Consider the following 23,333-nt stretch of genomic DNA (forward strand, 5'->3'; position numbering starts at 1 on the left):
TGAAGCAATCAATATGAGCTTTAATAAAATTCTTAAAAATAATACATATAATGATTTTTTACAATTCTTATTTATAGAATTTTTGTATTTTTATTTTCTAAAGAGCCTATCTTGAAAGCATGTCACTGCTACATGAAAGGTTTAACTTTTTCTCTGCACTGTGCCTTCCCTTGCTTCTTTCCCAGTAAAGGCAAAAAAAAAACACCAACATGAGCTTTAAACTACTGAAAAATAAAGTAAATTTGCATGTTTCAAGATTTCCTCCATCTACCCTAAAGCCAGTTTTCTCAATATTAGAAGTAAAGTTCCAAAGCCTTCCTGTTTCATTCACACTGTGAAATCTGAACTCCTTCGTGAACTCTATAACTTCCTTGAAATAAAACCAAAAGGACACCTGTCAGTCTCTCCGTCCACCAGAATATCAGGCATGAGGAAAATCTTGGCATTGTTATATATTCTTTCCAGAATCCTACGCCACTGCCCTTCAAATTGAAATGCTTGTAAAAGGAGTCTTTCTGACAACACTCTATTGCATCCCATTAACTAAACCCGCCATTTAGTTCACAAACAGAAAGATTTACTCCACTTTGATTTCTTAAAGGGCACTCAACACTAAATGAGGCTCCTGATGCTTTCTGTATGAAACGGGTTTCTTATAGGAGAATAGCTTTAATTCCCTTCCCCCCCTCGTTTTAAATCTGCATCCCAACAATATAAACTGTGTACTATTTCCTCATTTGATTCATCAGAAAGGGCAATTTAAAACATTGATGCCGGACCCAGCACAGTCACAGTGCATGTTCAAGGGCAGGTGTTGATAAGAGACTCCTTGGCTGATTGTATTACAGCAGGCAGAAGCATAAAAGAAGCGACTGGGACGCTAGCAACACAGGGTAAGTTATCAGAAATCATTAACATGTTACTAATGTTGTTATAAACAGTAATAACACATTTTTGACACTGTCAAACTTAGGGAAAGGGTTGAGGCATGAGTAAGCCTATGGTAAGGATTGGGGTTTAGCTACTACAGTACATAATGATTTTTACAGCAAATGTTAGTTGTTAGCAGTGTGAGATTTTACCCCGGTCAGGAGGGTAATTGGTCTCACAGGACTCTGGATTCCTGATGGTTTTATTTATTTATTTTAACCGAGGTCATTGGGTTCGCCTAGGGAAGAAAAAAAACATGACTAAACTCTGTGGTTTACACTGTCAGAGCCCAGAATGTCCAAAAACCGAAACCTCGTGAACACATATTTAAATCGCCAAAGCACCGCAAAAAAAAAAACAGGATCAGGGAAATTCCTTTGCTTTTAAGAACGAGTCCCTGTGCCTCCGTTTAAGCACAAATGGAAGCCACAGCTTGCAATTCATCATACAATACAGAAATAACCATACATTCCAGTAACAATGACAGATTTCAAAACAAAAAATAATTGAAGACTGCTGCCTTACTCGCTTCCAACAGGCACAGAACACACCAAAATAAACGGAAACAATGGATTCACATTTGCCTTTTTTTGCAATACTCCAGACTCTCGTATCACAAAGAATGAGAACTCTGCTGCACTGCCGAAGCCCAGTTGTTAAGCATCTGAAATGGCCTGCCAGATTAAAAGGGCCCCCAGTCTCTTTCAGGGTTTGTTACATCTGAAGATTCACGTAGAGTTTCTGGTTTTTGCATGAATCGACAGTCTGCATGTCCACACTTGACTGAGTCACTCCCCAAACCGGTCAGAAATCAGCACATTTTTCGGAAGTAAAGGTGTTGGTTACAACTGAGACGCCCAAGGAAAACCTGACGGAAATTTATGGATCTGACCAAAACCAGACAGGCTGCCTTTAAAATTGAATTGAATCAACATATAGTAGATTGGATACCATGCTAAATATTTGCCTACCTGATCCAGAAATTGTATATATACTATCAACAATACATGAAATATTTCTGTATTCTTTCCCTATACAATGTTTTATCTACAGCCTAAGCGGGGCCAAATAATATGCTACTGAATACAGTCAGCGTCATAGACATGTGAAGGTTGGTTTTGTGTGAAGGTCTCAATTGCTGTGCAGGATACCTCAAAGAAAAACATGTGACAACACCAAGCTCCAGCTGCAAAAAAACCCCATAGATATTTAGGTATTCCATGAGTTTAAACATCCTGACAGACTTTTCCCCGCAGGCAATGCATGTCTGAACCTCAGGCTAGTGTTTAAAATAAAGGTATGCTTCAGAGATAATAATTCATTTGTAAATGTCAGACTTTTGGCCCTCCAGATGCAGATCCTTTCTAGCCAATAAACAATCATTTTAGCCATGTAAACCTATTCTTTTCAGCACTAAGCTCCAGTTGAATGCCTCTTTCTTCTGGAGTGTCCCTTACTAACCTGCATGAGGCATTTGGGCACAAACACGGAAGTCTGAATCAAGAAATTACAGGCCAGCGCCCTCCCACACCCCCATGTCCTGTTCTGAATTCCTTCCAGGTGGAAGGATCCACATCCTGTCGGCGGGGATGATGTCAGAAGGCGAAAGTGAGCGCGTGCGGGAAGGCTGCAGCAGTGGGGGGCGGGATGCTGTAGTGTTCCTGAAGAGGGGCACGGCAGGCCGGTTGCCAGGCTACCCACTAGGCCCCATTTGCAGCCTCTCCTGTTTACGTTCCTCCAGCCACTGCCGGATCCTCTCCTTCAGCTCCGCGTTGGGCCGGATCTGGTCCATGGTGAGGGGGCTGCGGTTGAACGGGTCCGTCTGGTCACTGGAGGGAACACCACAAAGCGAAACTTGGGAAACGAAGCCAAATATTTTTCCCCCATTAAAGGAGAATGGCACCTTAAAATATATCACCACGTGTCTTTTTTTCATTTTAAGCTGCACCGCTCCAGTGATCCAAAGAAAAAGTTGGGATAAAAGCGTTAAGCTATAACAAAACCCAAACATTTGCCTTCAGTTTGAAAATTTCCAAAGCTCAATTAGAAACTCAGCCACAGAGTCAGACACGGATATGACCAGACACACACTCACTTGAAGCCGGTTTCCTGGGAGGCTTTTGCAAAAAGGAATAAGATCCCCTGACCAATAAACCGCGAGTAACCCAACAGGCAAGACGGGTCAACTTGTTCCTTCACCTTTTACACTGACTACTCTCTTACAAAAAAGCAAGCACACGTCAAACCAGGTGCACTGATCCTAGAAGCGAACACGCCGGATTTCCGAGAGACACGGGCGGAGAGGCAGACCTCAGCAGGTGCCTAGCGATGGTGGGGCGGTCCACGGTCACGTGGGAAGAGGGCAATATGACGGGGTCCAGCATCAGGGTGCTCATGATGGGGTCCAGGAACTCATCGGGGGCGTCGTAGTACGTCTCCTCCTCCTGCTGCTGAATGTCAGCCAGGGACTGGGCACAACAAAACAGGGATACAGTCACAGGGTGAGTGGCTTCTCATAGCGGGTGGCAATAAAACCAGACTGGGCGCAAAGCATTGCCATCGTTAACGGGGCAGCCAAAGATCAGGATTTCAAAAACCGAAGTTATGCTGTTTGTTTTAAAGCCACAACTTGGGACAGTCATTCACCTGTCCCCATTTTTCTGTCCAGGCGCTTCACAAACGACCAATGGGATGGTCATTTTACAAGCTGGACCAAAGCACGAGTGAAAACACACAGCAGTTCCTGCATTTGCCTCTGCTGAAAAGCTAAAGAGAAAATAAAAAAGATATGCTGACTCTTTAATGAAGCTTGGAGGCAGGTGAACAACGTGGGGGGGGGGGGTAAGAAATCGCTGTTCCGAAAGGAATCGCCCAGTTTTCACTTACTAAATCGTCACAGACATATACTAATGTCAGGTCAGGACAGTGGAGGCCCTCCTGGAGGATTCTGGGAGAAGCAGGACAGGCCAATATGGACGCAAGCCTCACTTTGTCTCCGCCGCCAAGCAGATCGGATCAACTCACGCCCGGGACTCACCTTGATCTTGTCAGCCAGCAGGCTGAAGGCCACGATCATGCTGCCCGGTTTGTTGATCTTCTTCAGCACGCGGACGGTCTGGGCGAAGAGGGTAGGGGAGTACGAGCGTCCGTCCTTTGGGACTGTGGCGCAAAAATTGTCCTCGTCTCTGGGGGAGGACAGGAAAATAAATGCTCGCTCGAGGCGGCGCATCACCTCTGCAGCGTCATACCCAAGCTTTCCAGGTGGGTGGTCATAAAAACAATGGAGTTTATTTTACAATGGAATCAAACACAACCTGATTCGGCAGGAGTGCCATACAGTTTGGTCTCCTGCAGAAGCTACTCAGACATTGTGATGGGGAAACAAGCGCTGACTGACTGGATAACAGGTAGAAAAAAAGAGCATCTTGTTCATGTTCCCACACCGGTCACAAAGAAAGAACAGGTGAACGCCCACAGCTGGGAGACATACCCAAGGTTGAGGTAGATGGTACAGATGTCCGAGACCAGCTGCTGCGGCTTGAAGTCGAACTCGCTGAAGTCCTTCACCTTCAGGGCGCCCATCTTGGGACCCACCAAGTGCTGGAGGAAGTTGTTGAGCATGAAGATGATCTTCTCGGCCAGGAGAGGGTGGACAAACAGGACCTTGATCTCTGAATCGTCCAGAAAGACAGAAAGGACAGAAGATAAAAAAGGCAAATTCGCTATCTTCCAAAATCCATAGTTGTTTGATGGGCGGGGACAATTTTTTCCGATTCAAATTCAAATTGCTACATTTCGTCACTCCCTTTTTAAAACAAAGCAACAGAACGTATGACTCTTACTCGGCTCAAGGGAAAAGGTTCTGTTGAAGTGATACTATTTACAGTTTCACAGCTTGTATCGTCTTTCCACTCCTTCTCCCCACCACCCCTCTCCCACTCCCTCTCTCTCTCACCGGACGTGAGGAAGGCCAGCGTGCCGATGGTCTCGTTGGACATGATGTTGTGGAAGCGGGCCAGCTGTCCGAACATCTGGAGGCTGGACTCCTTCTCCCGCCGGGCGTCAGGGGTCAGGGCCTCCCACTCACCCTGGTCCTTCTCGATCTGCAGCACCTTGATCTTGCTGAGGTACTGCGGGAAGGAGCCGAGCGAGGAAAGGAAACTAACTGGTCAATGACAAACACCGCTCGGTCAGCAGATGAAGAAGCCCGCCACCCCACATCCCTGCTACCTTCCTGCATTCTTATATTTCTTCTACATTGTCTATTGTTTGTACATTTGCACTGTACTGTAATAAACGTCTTGTATATACTGTAATGTCTACATGTTCCACACATCTGTACTGTACTGTGAGCACACAACACATCTGTACTTTTTGTGTCTCCTCATCTTTTGTATATTGTCCAATGTAATTATGCCAGTAATGTTAATGCTCCTTTTGCACCTGTGTGATTTTTACTGTTGAGCAGGTTCCACATGTGCCAAGGTACAAATCCCTGTACCTGACACGTACTGGTGAATAAAAGTGATTTTGATTATATTTGATTTCAAATATGGCATGAAGCAATTCCTTTTTTTCCCAAATCAGGAATTAGTCGATGCTCCTCCAGCTTGCATGATCCATTCTTAATGGTCAGCATGACGCCCCCTACTGCGGTCACTGCAATCCAGTAACGCTCTCACTCACCTCAAACTGCACCACCAGTGCTCTGCAGTGTCTTAGGCTTTTGAAATAATGTTCCTATTGAAGCTGCCTAAGCTGTTTTTTTTCCTGCCCGTACAGCCTGGGTCTCCTACCTGGATGGCCTCATCCAGCAGGAAGATGGCGTCGTTCATGAGCAGATTCAGGAAGCGCAGGAAGAGAGGGAGGTTCATAGCCTCCAGGTTCTCCGAGGCGTAGTCGGCCAAACGCTGCACAAGACCAAACCGACACGCCTGATCAACTGACCGCCCAGACGTTCCTCAGCGTTTGAGCAAGTGCATGTTTCACCACAGAATAAAAGGGACTCTCAGCTCACACATTGCTTCCATTAAAAGCTCAAGATAATATGTATTTTCTTCCTCCTCCTCATCAAAATCTTAATAAGACTTACTAGTTATTTACCAGATCCACAACCTTCTAATTTAGCCATGAGATCTAGAGTTAATGTCACAACAATGCATTGAATTACTTTGTCTTATGACCTCTGGGACAGAATAAAACTCTGCATCAGTGGCAAAGAAAAACAGGTTGTGTACAGCAAACACATCCTTGGGTATTTCTCCTGCAACCACAGCAGAGCAGGAAGTCACCCCTACACAGCGAAACAGGAAACGCGCACAGAAAGTCCCTTTGCATGAGCTCTGCAAACGGGCGAAAATCATCTCTCATTTCTCACCAGGTTCAATCCACCTAGTAAGAGAAGAGCATCGCTGCATTGTACCGCATCACATACTCCAGTCACCAGCAATAGTTTCAGATTTTGAAACGGTGGGAATTTTTTCAGAACTAAAAACGGTGTAGGGAGGGGGGGGTGTCTGTACCTTGATACTCTCCCTGTAGTTGTCCTGTTCCCACATGTATCGGAGGATGGGGTACATGGGTCGCCGATAGTTGAACTTCTGCTCAAATTGGTGGGGGTCCCCTAGACAGAAAGCAGCAAGAACAATGAAAAAACAGGCACTTGGGAGGACAGCTTAGGGGGAAATGAAGGAGCCCACAGGCACTGTGGGTGACAACTGGCAGAACAAGGATACAGCCAGGACCTTCAAGAAAAAAACCAAACACCTCAGAGACCCGAGATGAACAGACAAAAAAACTGTCAACAACTGTATCACGAATGTGGGCGGGAAACGAACAAAAACAAGTTGTATCACAATTTGTTTTATCTTTTGTTCAGCTCCTCCTTTTTAGTTGTTTTTCCTCCAGTAAAGAATGTAATGTACAGAAAGGATTATTTCGACGGAGGGGCTTCACGGCAACAGCAGAACCACAAGGTTGACAGGTAGTTTCGAGAGAGTATACTACAGAAAGACCAAGGAGACAGGAGCTCAAATCTTCTCAAATTTTCGCCATTCCTAAGAGAAACGTCGGACTGACGTTTTTGTTCAAGGGGACTTTTGCTGTAGCTCCTGTTTACAGCTGGTTAATCAAGTAAAGAGATCATTTTCATTAGATCAATTTCAGTTTCCGCAAAAAGAAAAAACATGACCTCCACTCTCAGTTTCTTTTTTCAGTTAGAAACACAACGCCTTTTCAGAAGTAAAGCTTCTTTTAAAAAAGAAAGTGTTTCCTTCCATTGTTTTTTTTTTAAATCAAATGACACAGCTAGTGTGTCGTGAAAATCATTTTTCAAACCCGGCCCGGGGTGACTGAGAGTTCCTTCACCTGGGACAGGGGACTGGGGCAGGCTGGGAGATTATAGGACAGAAATTGCCTGAGGAGTTACCAGTAAACTCGATGTCCACGAAAACCGCGATGAGGGCTTCGGCCAGTTGTGCGGCGTGGCGGTACGAGCAGAAGACCCTCTGGCGCTGGAACATGCTGGACTGGGTCGGACCGGGTGCCACGGGCTCCAGGTGGGGCATCACTGCCTCCAGAACTTCTGCCAGCTTGGCCCTTAGGTGTGGGTTCTTCATCCTGCCGGTGGGCACGCGAGAACTTCTCACACAGTGCCCACACCTCTGTCATCATCATCATATATCATCATATATCATAATAATATAATTCCTTACACTTATACTTTTCTGGACGCTCCATTCAAAGTGCTTTACAGGTAATGAGGACTCCTCTCCACCAGAGTGATGAAGCCAATTCATAGCTGGGGATTATTAAGGGGGACATGACTAGAAAAGGCCAGGGGAAAATTTGGCCAGGATGCCTGGGTAACACCCCTACTCTTTTCAAGAAATGCCCTGGGATTTTTGATGAACACAGAGAATCGGGACCACAGTTTTATATCTCACCCAAAGGACCGCATCTTTTTTACAGTACATTGTCCCCGTCACTATACTGGGGCAATAGGACCCACACAGACAGTAGAGTGAGCACCCCCTACTGGTCCCAATAATACCTCTTCCAGCAGCAATCTTAATTTTTCCCAGGAGGTCTCCCATTCAGGTACTGACCAGGCTCACACCTGCTTGGTTTCAATGGGCTGTCAGGTGTGAGTTGCAGGGTGATATAGCTGTTGATATAGTGATTACCAACCCTGGTACATCCAAAAGGTTTAAAAACACACATAACACGGAAAATGTGAGAACTGTGATCATTAATTACATTAACAGTGGCTCAGGTGGAACAAAACCCAGGGATTTGAACTTAAACATTCAAAAACTATGCTTAGCTCTCCTGAGTCTAGGGGTTTTTGCCTGAGACTGTACAATGTAAGCAGAAAAGCACCCACTCACAGGCACTGTGCTACAGGATCCTCACACGCCCACAGTGGGTTTATCTTCACCTTGCAGGGATGCAGATTTACACCGCAGGTCCAAAGCGGAAGAGCATTTAAGGGGGAGCTGCACTGCTATTTTTGTATTTTGGGGTTAGAAAGAATCAGCACCCTTGAGAGCGTTTCAAACCACAACGAAAGCAAAATGTACACAACTTGTAAAACCTCTAATTTACATGTCAAAATAGACTAAATGTCCAGGTATGCGCAGCACCACAGTCTGCGGATCAGAGCGAGGCAACAAAATTTCAGATGACCTGATGCGGTCCTATGACATTGTGAACAAGGAGGCTTGTGAAACCATCTCTTTTAATCCAATAGAAATATCGTGTGTATTTGACGGTTCTGCCGACAAACACTACTTACTTGTTAATTTTGCATGCAGATCAGGTTGGAACATTTCTGCGGTGAAATGTCTTCTGCACAACCTGAACTTATTCTCTCGTTCACCGCATTACAGTAGTCTTTACAGTGACTAGTGAGCAGGAAGGGCTGCTTCATGTCACAATTTGTGGGAACTCTTGCTCTCACCCGTGGCTAGACCAGGGCTTTTTCGACACCATGGTAACTTACAGTATCTTCACAAAGATCCAGATTTTGTGCTTAGTTGGGGATTTGTTCAATTTTTCTACAACGCCAAATAATATATTTTGTTACCAAGACTTAATAAGCGGTCTGAGAAATTGGGACTGCAGTTCCCCTTTAAATCCAAGGACAGGAGGTACTTCTTTACTCCAAGGGTGGTGGGAGTGTGGAACAAGCTGTCCAGTCATGCTGTCGAAGCCGACGCCCAGGTGTGTCTAAAAGAAATGCTGAGATGCAACCCCCTACCTGTCCTCGCTGCCCATGAACACGGTGATGAAGTGCAGGACCTGCTCCAGGCACTCAGCCGACGTCTCCAGCACCTCGTCTGCGAAACGCCGCAGGAAGATGAAGAAGTCGCCCATGTTCTCCGCAAAGAATTCTGTTTTTTTTTGGAATACAAAATTGAAAGAATTCAATACATGTAAAAACAGATACAGTTCTGTAAAAGGCTAAAAAAAACAGCTGAGATGTTAGACAAAAATAAAAACTCTTGCATCGTAGATTGGCGACAGCTCAGAGACTTGAACGGGCAGTACATAACTGAGAAGAAATCAAATCCCACTAACTGGGATCGCTGTCATGAGCACTATGTTTCTCAGGGCAAATCAGTGTGGCCTTATCCATTATCGAGACTTTTTTCCTGATCTCCCAACCAATGTAAAACTAGGAACAAGTAATCGGTTTGTTCCATGCTGAAAAGAGAAGAAAGAAAACAGGTTTGAGCAAACTGAAGAAGGCTCCAACAGCCGAAACACTGCGTTTCTTATCAGCCTGGAATAAACCTTTACTTGTTCCAATGTAAAACTAGCTCAGTGCAAACCTGGGTTATAGATGGGTAATAATATGGTTTAGCCTTTCATTTTCCTTGTTCAAAACATTAAACTTGGTCATGTATAACAATTACCTTACTATGATTAAGAACAATTTTAGCATACCCCAGATTTTATTTTTGTTTTCCTACCAGTGACATTGGACAACAAGTGACGTCACCTGTTTATCTACACATTCCACAGCTCAACTACAGACGGAGGTGCTGGAATTTCTAAGCTTGACCTCAGTACCTGCCCTTTAAACTATAATTAAAAGCGTTAAACCGCCTTCATTCTTCTATGAAATCGCAACCAGCACATATAGCTTGTTAGTTACATTTATGTTCAAACATAAGAGATACACCCTGCTAAAATCTCCCAGATAACGCAGGTGCTCTTGTTAAAAATATTCCCGTTGAAACCACTATCAGCTCATGGATCTGTCAGGGCAAAGACACTCATCAGTTTGTAACAGTGCTTCACTGCAGCTGGGTGCAGTGTCACGTGGTTTGTGTGTTCATCTGGAGATCACAGCTGGCACCCCACTGAAGCTCAACAAGGTGTAAACCTGGCCAATACCTGGTGTTAGAGGAGCCAGTAGGAGGCACCCCTGCGGTCTGTGTGGGTCCTAATGCCCCAGTATAGTGACTGGGACACTAAACTGTAAAAATGGCGCCATCCTTCAAATGAGACGTAAAACCGAGGTCCTGATTCTGTGTGGTCATCAAAAATCCCAGGGCATTTCTCGAAAAGAGTAGGGGTGTCACCCCGGTGTCCTGGCCAAATTTCCCATTGGCCCTTATCAATCATGGCCTCCTAATAATCCCCATCTATGAACTGGTTTCATCCCTCTGTTCTCCTCCCCACTAACAGCTGATGTATGGCGAGCGTAAGCCAGTACTTTAGCTGCCATTGCATCATCCAGGTGGGGGCTGCACACTGGTGGTGGTGCAGGGGGTCCCCATTACCTGTAAATCACTTTGGGTGGAGTATCCAGAAAAGCGCTATATAAGTATAAGCAATTATTATAATACAATCATTGCTGTTTTGAATACTGACAGCTGGCAATCCTAAGTATTGACACACTTTGTGGTCCAGGGCTGAGGTGGCACATACCTGGCACATAACAGAGAAGGTTGTTGGTGACGGTTGGCAAGGGGAAGCTCAGCTCGACGTGCTCGGGGCCCACGTTGCCCAGGCCCAGCTGCACCAGCAGGGCGGCGGTCGAGGCCTGCAGGTTGAGGCAGCACTGCAGCATGGCAGGCTGGGTGGCGGCCGCCTTGGTGGACAGGTAGACCGTCATGAGGCGCTCAAACTGCTCACGCAGCTGCTCGGCCCCGGGGCCGGGCCCCCGCTGGGCCTCCCGCCAGGAGCCCTGCAGCCGGTGCAGGGACTGGTTCATCTTCACCATCTGATCGTGGAGCCTGGGGAGACGGGGAGGCAGATCACGGCAGACAGCGTGAGCACCAGCTGCAGCGACAGGGGAAACATGCATGCCACTCTGCCACTTCCTTCCCAGACAGGAAGAGGTGTCTTAGCAACAATACAGTAAGAACTCAAGCAGGGCTGCAAACCAGAATCTGTAACCCAGGCAGAGATTTTACTAAGACATTTTCAGTGAAATGTATGCAATAACATCCTAGCAAAACAATATTTGGGGTCATCCAAAGGCATGCTTGCATCCTCAAATTAAAAGAGGAGTTCTCCTGGCGCATCAAACTCATTAGGTTGCTAGTGCTTACTTGATCCCGAGATCTGTTCCAACCGTTTGTGGAGTGAAGCCAGGGTATAGGCTTCAATCATATGGCTTGATGGAGGGGGCAGCTTGCTCCACACTCTCACAGTAACAATAGCTGAGTCAGATTGCTTTGAAATGCTTAGCTACTTTTTCTTACACATGAGAAAAAAAAAGGAAAAGCAAGGCCCTGAGTTATCACAGAGGGTTTGTAAGCGCCAGAGGGTTATTGTTCTGAACACAAACTGTACCCAGTTGGCCAACGTGACAGGAAGGGCCACTCGGGACGTGCGTTTCAGCCGAACAGCACCGGGACGTACCTGTGGAAGCCCAGGTGAAGGGCCGACTGAGTGAGAATGAGGTTCTCGGTCAGCAGGTTGTAAGACTGGGGGAACTCTACCACCTGCTGGGGGTCAGCGGGGATAAGACAAGTCTCTTTATCCAGACCTGCCAAGGCAACAGGAAGAAAACACACGACAGAAGGAGATTTGAAACATTTTGAGCTCAAGGGATTAGTAATGCCTGAGGTTCTGCGCCAGCCAATATTGTTGTTTTTTTGACACCACCTGACACAAAATTGTTTTGCCAGACCCACCCGATTCACATCCTGGCTCACAGCTACAAACCCTGTGGCCGCACATGGGGGAGAATGAGGAAGTGTAGGATGACTCCTCCCAAGTGCACACAATCCAGCCACTTAAGTTTTAGCATACAATATTGTCTAGTAGTGCCAATTCTTAATCAAAGAGACGGTAAAGACTAAATTAATGAGTGAACCGCACACTTAGTATCTCTTCAGCTGGTTAGACAGTAGCAAAGGTCCTACTCTTGAGTCGGTCAGACAAGAGCAAACTGTGTTAGCTACTCATGACTCAGTCAGACAGCAGCGAACTGTCGTAGCTACTCTGGACTCAGTCAGACAGCAGAGAACTGTCTTAGTACCATAAGTTGGTCACATAGAATCTTAATGCCTTAACAACCCTTTAAGTCATGCTTATAGTAGCACACATGTCAGGTGTAGCACACATCAGTTCAGTGAACTCTACAATCATGGAATACAAGCTATTATCGGCGTCCTGGCCTGACCTCGGGTGTGCACATTCCGATTCCGACGCTCCTCTTCGCTCAGTTCCTTCAGGGCGCAGTAGGTGGGGTTAAAGGTCAGTAGCTTGGCGGAGCGCGGTCGGCAGAAGGGCTGGCACAGCTTGAGCAGGGCGGCCCCCAGGTTGAGGAAGAAGGCGTCCGAGGCGTACATCTGGAAGAAGATCTCCGGCATCTGATTGGCCCAGATCTTGGCGCGCCCGCTGTTAGCCTGCAGGCAGCCGCCCAGCCAGGAGAGCAGCAGGTGGCGCATCTCGGTGGACTGCTGCAGCAGGTTCTTCAGGATCTGGTGGAGCTTGTCGTGGAACTGGCCCATGAACTGTGGGGAGCCAGAGCAGAGAGAGGGCCGCAGGAGTCAGGGGTGTCCTTTGAGCGCACTTTGAACCAGGAAGAAATCACAGCCTGGCCCCATGCGAAACCTCATCACAGATTGCTCGGAAAACTAGCACTTTCACGAATGAAAGAAGTATGCCTTTTTGTTTGCAATATTCAGCCACAGTTCGAGACTCCTCAGCCAGATACTATGTTTCCCTACAATACTACGCAGGCACAGACAGATACAGAGCTCGTCTCACCTGGTGTATATTGGACTCTTGCACCTTCATCTCTTGTGGGCTGGAGCGCGAGGGGCTGAGGAAGAACCCATGGTTCTCCACCACTCCGGGGGTCTTCAGCAGGCAGGAGATGTTCAGCACCGCCCCCAGCAGGGTCTTTTGGTACTGCAGCCCGTTGTTGGGGTCTTTAGGCTGGATGTGCTCAACTAATACCTGGAACCAGAAAGATAGCGAGATTGTGGTTGAGCTGCTTCATGATCACGCCACTTAACACAGAGAGAAACTCCAGGGCAGCTGGTCTGTTCCACCTGCAGGGTGAAGCAAGGTGTTGAGATCTTGAAGAAAGCTGAAACCTGGTTATTTCTCAAACAGTGTCTTGCATGGAACAACCATCTTCCAGCATCTCAATCGACTAGCAATTTTATTTCTCCTCTTAGAAAATACTCTTTTTTAGCAGATTCAGTACATATATGGTATAAAATATGGCACAATCTTATAATTATTTGAGCACATCTAACAATGTTCTACTAATCATTCTATCACAGGAGAAATAGTCTCCTCCTCATTCAACAGAATGTGCCCAGAAAACTCATTAAAAACAAGAATTGTATAAATGCCCTTTTAAATTACTCTGAACTGAAGCCCAGCCCTTGAGGTCTTTGCTATGCACCTACAGTATGTGTGCTGCTATAAACGCCCTCACTGTCTCGGCCTGTGCTGGTGGCAGCGACACCCCGACCTTTGCAATGTCCCTCTGGCGGCTGAAGTACAGCAGCACTTCCATGTAGGAGTAGAGCAGCAGCTGGCACAGCTCCAGGTCCTTTATTCGACCATGCAGGATGTCCAACACCGGCACCATCACTTCCCCGAAGGTGCGCACCTCCTGATCGGCCACCAGGGCGGCAATAACCTCCTCCACAAACTCCACCACTTCATCCAGCTCTGAGGATACAGAAAGGGGGGATGCACGAGGCCGCCCGCGGAGCTGAGGGCAGAGCCCCGCTCTTCGGCAGAAGACAACGCGCCATCTAAACCGTGCAAATCTAGAAAACAACAAGTTCTGACGCCGCAGTGCATGATCGAGGCAGTCCCGTTTTGAAAAGCTGCCTCCCATTCCGTAAAATAATAACACGACACCCCTCCAACCAGGCCCCCCCCCTTAGGGTCCTGGGAACTCACGCGCTCCGCTCACGCCTTCCAACAGCAGGTCCAGCAGCTGCTCGTAGACGTTCTGGCTGACGTACATCTCTGGGGTCAGCAGGACAGTGCGGGCGTTGGACACGGTCAGGTTCTTGCAGCGCACGGCGTACGACAGCAGCTTCTCTGGCACTTTGGTGATCTGCGGGACAATACGTGTGGGACGCAGTTGGACGGTTGGACAGTGAGCACCCGCCAGAGGGGTGCGAAGGGGAACTGCAACGCTATTTTTCTAGAAAGAATCCGCACAAAATGTACACAGTTACTTGGAAAACCTCCGACCACAAACTAGACTACATTTCCAGGAATGCGCCATGTTCCGCAATTCAGACCGAGGTAACCCAATTTCCCCGGGATGTGTTGTGGCTCTGTGACATTGTAAACAAGCAGGCCTGTGAACACATCTTTCTTGATCCAATAGAAATATTGCTCTCGACTTCAAGACGGTTTTGCCGACAGATACTACTTACTTGTTAACTTTGCCATGCAGATCAAGTTGGAACATCAATGCAGTGAAACGTCTGCTGCACAACCTGAATTTATTCTCTTGTACATCACATTACATTAGTCTTTACGGTGACTAGTGAGCAAGAAGGGCCGCTTCGTGTCGCTATACGTGCGAACTCTCACTCTCGTCCGTGGATGAGACCAGGGGTTTGCGACAGCACGGCGATTTACAGTGCTTTCACAAAATTCATGATTTTGTGCTCAATTTGAAATTTGTTTAATTTTTCTATACCATCAATGAATTTTAATTTAATTGTTACTGAATTGTAATATCCGGTTTGAGAAATTGGGACTGGAGTTCCCCTTCAAATCAAGTAGAAAACATGCTTTTTCTCCCCTCTCATCATTTTGTCCCTGCATTGATTTTCACTCCTGAATCCAGTGCTTTTACCCTGGACTCATGCGGCACACTTAAGTGTCCCTTTCATCCACCCACTTCCTAACCACTTTATCCAATACATGGTTACTGGGGACGCTGGAGCCTAACCTGACGAGCAGCGGCAGGAGGCAGGGTACACTCTGTGCCAGTCCATCTTAGGGCACACGCCCTTACACTCACACCAGGGCCAGTTTTCCCAGAAGCCAGTTAACCTACCAGCATATCTTTGGACTGTGGGAGGAAACTGGAGCTCCCAGAGGAAACGCAGGAGAACATACAGACTCCACCCAAACAGCACCCCAGAGATTAAACCCAGGGCCCCAGCGCTGCGAGGCAGCACAGCTAATCCCTGGGCCACCACCCCACTCCCTCACTAAGGGCGTCTGCAACTCGTAGCGTTTCCTGCAAGGATATAATTCTCTGATTACATTTATGTGTACGAAAAGATGAGAATATGTTTTTTTCCTCATGCACTGCACTGACACGAACCTCCTGGAGCTGCTTAGCTCCTCTGAGTCAGCTTTTCAGGAATGGCGGTAAGGTGGGACTCGGATAAGCAGGGAGCCCTGACCTTTCCGACACCAAACCAGAGCCGTCGTCAAGCGGGCTCGATCCCGACACCTCCTCCCCATTGCGAGACCACCTGCCTGGCCCAGGCTTGGAAACCCCCCTCTCCCTGCCCCCTGCCCCGCCGCCCTACCTCCTCCTTGGCTCTCTGATAGCAGGCGTAGAGGTAGGGCACCGCAGACTTCTCGCCAGCATCGCGGTCCGCCGACATGTTCACCGCGCTGGAGGAGGTCATGAAGATCAGGTGGTTTCCTGGCTCTGGCAACAGGAGCCGGTTAAACAGGGCCTGCAGTGGAGAGAGGAGAAGACAGAAATCCCAGGAATGGGTGTGCAGTATATAATAACTGGATGAATAAAGCACAAGTGATCTGCTGACTCTTCATTTTTCCTTCTATTTAATTTACGGTGTCTTCCCATGTGTCCTTGTGTCCTGCTGGTATTCATCTCTGTGGCAGGGTGCCTGGTTTGTGTATATTCTTCTTGCGTCTGTTTTGTTTTGGGCGATATGCATTAAAATTACAGTTCTGGCTCTTACACCAACAGGAATCAGACCAGAGGAAAGCGACCAGACCAACTCTGCGTTTAAAGTGACATCCTGTGGCCGGTGGGCTGAAGGAGCTCCATGTTCTTGGTTTTCGAACACAGAAGTATATCAAATCCTCCCAGGCACTGACAGCGAATCTCCTCCAGTGCGTCTCTTCAGATCGAGCAGTCAAGCAGATACAAGAGGACACAAGTGGACACCACGTGCCTTTAAAAACTGGGATAGGAGACTCTCTTTTACCCCAAGGGTGGTGGGGGTATGGCACAGGGCTGCCCAGCCGTGTCGTTGAAGCTGACATCCTGGCTTCTTTCCAGAAGAGGCTGGATGAGATCCTTGGATCAAAACCTCCAAATGGGCCAGATGGGCCACCTGTGGTTTGTAACTATCCACATGTTCTAATATAGTTTATCTTGCCTGGTCATTAAGAAAGTTCTGTGTATGTGTTTTATATGGCACAGTGCACCACATATAATACAGGATGCCTATTTGGTATAAGTGCCATGTCAATGCCCGTGTGTGTGAGAGGTGCTATACAACATAGGGCTCGGAGTATCTAGAGATACATGAACGCATGTCTCCACCAGAGCACTCTCCCACCTGCTCAATGTTGTCCATGTCCAGCCAGTCCTGTCCATCCAGGTCTGCAGCCATCTCCTCCAGATAGACGCATCGCGCTGGGATCCCGTTCCCCCCCCGCAGGCTGGGGTCACCTGCACAGCCGCACACAGACAGGGGCTGAGGCTACTCGCTCACCCCGAGAGAGAGGAGAGGCTAAGAAGACAAACTCAGACCCTACTGCTTCCCTTCTAACACGCAGGGCAAGACCAGGGTCACTGGAGCAATTGTATCTTGGGGAGCAAGACTTATTGCATTATTTAGGGGTCAGCTAAGGGCGGGTGCGCTGACGTCATGCAACATGACGGACTGGAAGAGTCCGTATCATCTTACGCAGCTGCCGAGAAGCTGGATTTGACCGCTCTGATCAAAGGGAACCGAGACTGAAGCTCCCAGGAAACGGTGCCGAGGTCCAGAAAATACTGCATATTCATCACATTAGGAGCCTAGTAAATGACACCTAAAGCGCTGCAACAGCCTGTTTTAGAAAGGCTGTTTAACACTGGCATCATGAAAATGAGGCACTGGGTTTCGGACTGATCAATCTGGGCACACAGGTGCCCGAGATAGTCTGCAACCCAGCTGCAGCTGAAAACGTTTTCCCCTGTTTTATTAAGGAATTAAACAGCGCTTCCATCGTGAAGGTGCCAAAGATGAAAGAAGCCCATCAGCAGGGCTCCTGCCTGCACCAGGATTGATGGCATGTGAGAGGGGGAGAGCGAGGCCACGGGGTTTAATAAGAAGGTGTAAAGCCGGTGAAGGCTGCATCCCAGTTTGTGCTTCAGAAGCACAGCTGTTCTCTAAAGGCAGTAATGATATGATGGCAGATCCGCTCAGCTGAGTCAGATGGCCCCTGCCTTCCCTTCAGTGTAACGAGGATAAGTCATTCCACCTGGCATGAGCGTCAGAGCACTGACAAGGGCCGAGCAAGCGTTCTATCAGTGAGCAGCGATTACCCAGGAGAGAGCTCCCTGCTGGAAACAAAGCGCTCTCTGTGTTCCAGGCCAGCAGTACCCACGCCCGGCTGCACCTGGGCGCTGGGGAGGAGCGGCACTCACTGTTGTCCAGCGTGATGAGGAAGATCCTCTGGATCATGTGGTTGACGTTGAGCTGCTGGCAGAGCTCCTGCTGGGAGCGGAAGGAGCGGCTGATCTCGGCCAGCGAGTCGTCATTGTCGTCGATGCTGTCCGACACCGAGTTCTCCGACTCCTCCGTGCTCTCCCCCGAATCGTCCACTGAAACAGGGCAGCATGGGGCGGGCGGTCACTCCCCGCTAGAGCGCGCACACACGGTCACTCCCTGCTAGAGCGCGCACACATGGTCACTCCCAGCTAGAGTGCGCACACACGGTCACTCCTGCGATCACTCCCCGGTAGAGGGCGCACACACGGTCACTCCCCGCTAGAGCGCGCACACACGGTCACTCCCCGCTAGAGCTCGCACACATGGTCACTCCCAGCTAGAGTGCGCACACACAGTCACTCCTGCGATCACTCCCCACTAGAGCGCGCACACACGGTCACTCCCCGCTAGAGCGCGCACACACGGTCACTCCCCGCTAGAGCGCGCACACACAGTCACTCCCCGCTAGAGCACGCACACACAGTCACTCCTGCGATCACTCCTGCGATCACTCCTGCGATCACTCCTGCGATCACTCCCCACTACAGCACGCACATACGGACAGTCCACCGGTCACTCCTGCAGTCACTCCAGCGGTCACTCCCGCTAACATGCAAACACATACTCATTTGTTCCTGTGTGTTCCTCTGGGTACTGTTTGGGCACTTTAGAATTTATGATATAATTTAAGATATCGTTTGATTTGCAATAAAAGTAATTTACGACTGTGCCCATACTGTCTGCTCGTCTGGAGTCATAAGTCATGTCTGTATGAGTAAGCACTGGTGTTTGGGAACTGTGCACGCCAAGTAATATCGTACAAACACGCTTCAGGGCACTGCCAGTAGCAGCAATGGGGACGGGACTCACGTGGAGGCTGTGTGTGCTCCTGCAGCTGTTTCTGTCCAGATGCAAACTGTCTGGCATCGGCCACGGAGCTGAAGAGAGCGGCAAAGGGGTTTCGGGAGAAGCTCTGGTTGTTATTGCCCTGGTCGGTCATTTCACTGGGGCAGCAACTCCATCCACAGGCACTGCCCAGCAGCCTGTGCACAAACAAACAACCCTCGTGACACCGTGCACAAACACATATCCCTTGTTACACTGCGCACAAATACATAACCCTCGCGACACCGTGCAAAAACACATAACCTTTGCGACACCGCGCACAAACACATAGCCCTCGTGACACAGGGCACAAACACATAGCCCTCGTGACACAGCGCACAAACACATAGCCCTCGTGACACAGCGCACAAACACATAACCCTTGTGATACTGCGTACAAACACATAACCCTTGTGACACTGTGCACAAACAGACAACCCTCGAGACACTGCGTACAAACACACTGCAGTGACAGTTCCCAGCACTGACTGAGAAGTACCTCACTCACACCCCACTGCACTGGCTGACACAATCAGATAACTAACCCAGCTGACTCTTAACTCGCATATGTACACAAATACTCCAGGCTCAGAATACTGACACACAGGCACACACAGACTCCACTGTGCCACACTTCACTTTTCTAAATCAATCAGCACCTGCCCCTGTGCCTAATCAGAGAGAAAAGCACTCCTTGCTTACCTGTAAACAGACACTCCTTCCCTGCCAATTCTGCCAGAACCTGTACATAAGCAAGGAGACCTGCGCTCACCAGAGAGGCTGGGTACTGCACAACACAGCCACACAGACAGGTGACGCGTGGTCTTCTTCCCATACTCCACTGTATGAGAACACTGAACTCTGCACCACTGCAGCACACCAAGACTGCCAGGGAACAGTCTAGGTAGAAATGGAACTATTAATTTCTTACCTCTGTCGATGTGCTGCCAAGACACAAAAGCCTATTCATTTGCTTGAGTATAACAACAGGGCTGATGGGGCTTTCTCCTGCAATGTGACTGAGACTCAGAATGTAAAAAAAATGTGCCAGTGTTCTCTGGCACCTTGGGCACCCTGCCAAACTGGAGCAATATCTAAAGGCCAGGGAGCTGTCCTGAGCACTGGCTATTGCTGCAGAAGGCTAATTGGTCTTCTTACGAGTCCCCTCCACCACCGGGAGAGGTCCAGCCCTGCTCTGTGTCTACAGTGCAGTTAGATCAGACCTGGGGGTCACAGTGACAAAGCGTCTCAAGTAGATTCCTCTCAGCCTAGACAATGACAATGCATTCTCCACAGTGACATGCCGCACCCTCCAAAATCAATGCGAACCAAAAAGAGTAAAAGGCGAACTCTTAAAGGAAAGATCTTTTTCCCCAGCAGGTAACTCACAGCAAGTCAGCTGAGACTGTGCACAGCCGCAGACCGACCATGTCAATCTACACTGGAAACAAGGGTACAGGAACGCTATCATCATATTCCTCTTAATGCCCAGCCTCTGAGCAGCACACGGTAGGTAATCCAAGTTACCTACTGCATTCATGTCCTCTAGACTGCTGCCTCAGCATAGTCTCCTTCCATGTCAGTGTAATTACATGAGCCACAACTGTGATGAAGGTACTCTGCTCTTCACAACAACTTTGACGCGATGATGATGATACCACTGCTGGGATGCTGCTCATTTGTCTCCTCCAGACTGTTAAAAGCCCCTTTTTTCGATGTTCGCTGTTAACAGTTTAATATTCTTAGAAGCTGTGACTTCTAATAAAAACATCTGCAGCTGCCACGATTCACTCTTTGAGTAAGCGACTGTGTTCATCTCCCCGAGTGAAAAACACTGCCCGAAACTCTCTAAAACAGGGGCCTGGCATGCTCTTGATTTTGTCCTCTCACTTAGATCTCAGCTGCTTAAATTATTTCATTAACAGCATGATTGTTAAGACTTCTAACTACACCTGAAGGTGTCATATAGGTAACTGCACTTTTCCTAAAGTGTGTTTTTTTTTTAGGGATCAACTGTATAAGACCAAAAGAAAAATCTTTTAGATGTCACAGTAAACTGTGACCCTGAACTGGATAAAGTGGTTATCAAAAGTCAAGTGGTGTCTAATTAAGATAATAACCAGGTCTGCTGTTTACTACACTACGTAGGTTGAACCACAAACCAGCAGACACTGTTCCCTCCAGCAAATGAGTCTGACAACCCTTCTCTAATGTCTGTCCCTGAACTTCTGTTACCTGTTATTAGATACAGTAGACTGGCACAATCACACAGCAGCACCACAATATAATGTTTAATACTGTTATAATGTTTAATACATAAATCAAAAACAATGCCCATGGCAGAGGACTGAACCCTGCCACGAGCTCGTTTTGTAAGATTACGACGTTATGTAACTGTAACACCACTAAATTCATAAAAGATGTACGCACTTTAAAGTTATTAAAAATAAATGTTTCCAAGATAATTTTGAAGCTAAATAACTTCATTTATTTGGAAAGCGCATTTCAAAATAGGAAGAATACTGAAGTCCTATTTATTTGTCTTATTTGTGCATAAACGTCCACACATTATAACCTATACTAATGCAGAGTTTTTAAATAATTATTTCGTCGATCGATAAATTACATTGATAGCGCAATGTTAAATAAACATTACATCATTGCAATATTCGTTGTGAATAAGTGTTCTGCTGATCTTTATCCTCCTCATGATGAAGACGTCGCGATCACAACTCTGACACTGTCCTGATAATACACCCCAGTGAAACTGACAAAGCTTTAAATAAGTTAATTGGGGTATGCAATACACAAACGGAACTCAGTTTCAGTGTCGTTGCATCTGATGAAATGCACTAATGTCAGCCTCCTACTACAACATAACACAAACAATTTGTCTTGTTTTTTTCTAATCGATGGTGAATAACAACTTAAAACTGAAGCTCGTAAAAAACAGGAGGAATTAGGAAATGAAAAGGTTGCTAAATCATTTAGCGTTGTGATGTTTACAGTGAAGTAACTTTCAACGACTCCTTTTGCGATGTACATTTGGATTTATCATGCAAACATGGCTTTAAACACATTAAAACATATGGCGAGCTGCAGATATTGAAGGCGAGTTGACAGGTGCTGTGGATTGTAAAGTTGAGCGTGGCATTACGTTACAGTTTAATCAAAAGTGACCATCAAAACATAACAACTATAACAAAAACATGTGTACACTGACCGATTACATAACATATAATTGCCTCCTTATCAGTAAAGTTTAGATTATTGACCTTAAGATCGATGACAGTAGAGGGAAATGCAGTTCTCTACATCCAGCGACACCAGTTACCAGCAGAGACCACCGGGCATAAAAACATTAATATCACTATTTACCAGTTTTATGATCTTCTTGTTGTAACACTGAAATGGCCCACCTTACCCAAAAAGACGATCGCCTTACCTGGCCACCTTTTTTTTGCTCTCTCTAGTAATCACACCGTATTTGCCTTTTCCTTTGGTACTACACAAGGACCCTCAGTTCCTCGATCAACAGAAATGAGTAAAACGTCATCAGTATGAGACGGCAGGAGCTGAAGCGTCTTAAAGGGAAAGGCTACAGGAGGGCGGTGGAATATAGGTACGCCGAATGAAAAGCGGTTTCACCAAGAACAGAAAGTGCTGAAGTAACTCGAAAACATATTGGGTTACTTGTGTATCTTTTATTGAATGTGGAATCCAAAGTTTTCTTTTTTCCGGGCAAGGGAAGACCCTTTTAAAACAGAAATCACATTAAAATGATATTTAAGATGCCAGAATATTGAAGGTTGAATTGCAGCCTTAGTAAACTTTGTAAAAGACAAACGTAACCACTGTCTGAGACTGTTACGTGTGCCAAAAAGCTAGTCTTGACTTGAACATATACACGATTGCTTGAGAGGGCCCGAGTGTGTGAGTTTAGGTGTGCATAAGTGTAACTGGATTTTAAACTCAGAAACACCGAAGCGAGTTTCTGGATGTGATTTATAGACCAATACAATTTCAGGACTTCATTCCAAGCAGATTGGTTTCACAGGGCAAAAGTGTGGTATCGTTTTGTAATATGCTTCAGTGGCAATAAAACATTATTTTGTGACATTTTCGCGTGAGCATTAAACAACGGCAACAATGTCATTTCATTTCGAGACCTGAATAAAAATGATTCAGACTTTATACTGTGTAACTTCTTTTTAACTATACAACACAAATGCACGTCACAAATATGTTTCGTTTTACTTACCAGGAAGTGGACTGACATATATCCAATTTATTAAATAAGAGGATAGAAATTCAATAAATAACAGAAATATAAAATCAATATTTCTGCAGACTCACAAGTCAATCTATAATAAC

At 47.0% G+C, this 23,333-nt stretch overlaps 1 protein-coding gene across 3 annotated transcripts; it reads right to left on the reverse strand.

The window, feature by feature from the left end:
* ube4a (ubiquitination factor E4A (UFD2 homolog, yeast)) lies at positions 1-23,303 on the reverse strand. Of its 3 annotated transcripts, none has more exons than XM_069183020.1 (20): positions 23,221-23,303; positions 18,945-19,117; positions 18,011-18,187; positions 16,935-17,047; positions 15,927-16,079; positions 14,323-14,482; positions 13,883-14,085; positions 13,165-13,356; positions 12,575-12,908; positions 11,809-11,935; positions 10,870-11,177; positions 9,191-9,323; positions 7,358-7,548; positions 6,453-6,553; positions 5,727-5,840; positions 4,886-5,060; positions 4,421-4,601; positions 3,968-4,115; positions 3,241-3,398; positions 1-2,759 (listed from the first exon to the last, which is right to left on the reverse strand). In XM_069183020.1, the coding sequence occupies exons 2-20, from the start codon at positions 19,072-19,074 to the stop codon at positions 2,624-2,626; spliced, it is 3,234 nt and encodes a 1,077-aa protein (XP_069039121.1). In that variant the 5' UTR covers positions 19,075-19,117; positions 23,221-23,303; the 3' UTR covers positions 1-2,623. The 3 variants fall into 3 exon arrangements, with proteins under 3 accessions (XP_069039121.1, XP_015192960.1, XP_015192961.1); XM_015337474.2 differs by lacking the exon at positions 23,221-23,303 and adding an exon at positions 22,405-23,196; XM_015337475.2 differs by lacking the exon at positions 23,221-23,303 and adding an exon at positions 19,662-20,374.
* Positions 23,304-23,333: the final 30 nt, after the last annotated feature.

The sequence above is a fragment of the Lepisosteus oculatus genome, chromosome 23 (genome assembly GCF_040954835.1).
Source record: "Lepisosteus oculatus isolate fLepOcu1 chromosome 23, fLepOcu1.hap2, whole genome shotgun sequence".
NCBI lineage: Eukaryota > Metazoa > Chordata > Actinopteri > Semionotiformes > Lepisosteidae > Lepisosteus > Lepisosteus oculatus.

Coding starts and splice junctions, on each gene's coding strand:
- ube4a (XM_069183020.1), bottom strand. CDS start 19,074: ATGACCGACCAGGGCAATAACAACCAGAGCTTCTCCCGAAACCCCTTT. Junction 14,483..15,926: donor ATCAGAGAGCCAAGGAGGAG/GTAGGGCGGCGG, acceptor ATTGTCCCGCAG/ATCACCAAAGTGCCAGAGAA. Junction 6,554..7,357: donor CGTGGACATCGAGTTTACTG/GTAACTCCTCAG, acceptor CTTTCTGTCTAG/GGGACCCCCACCAATTTGAG.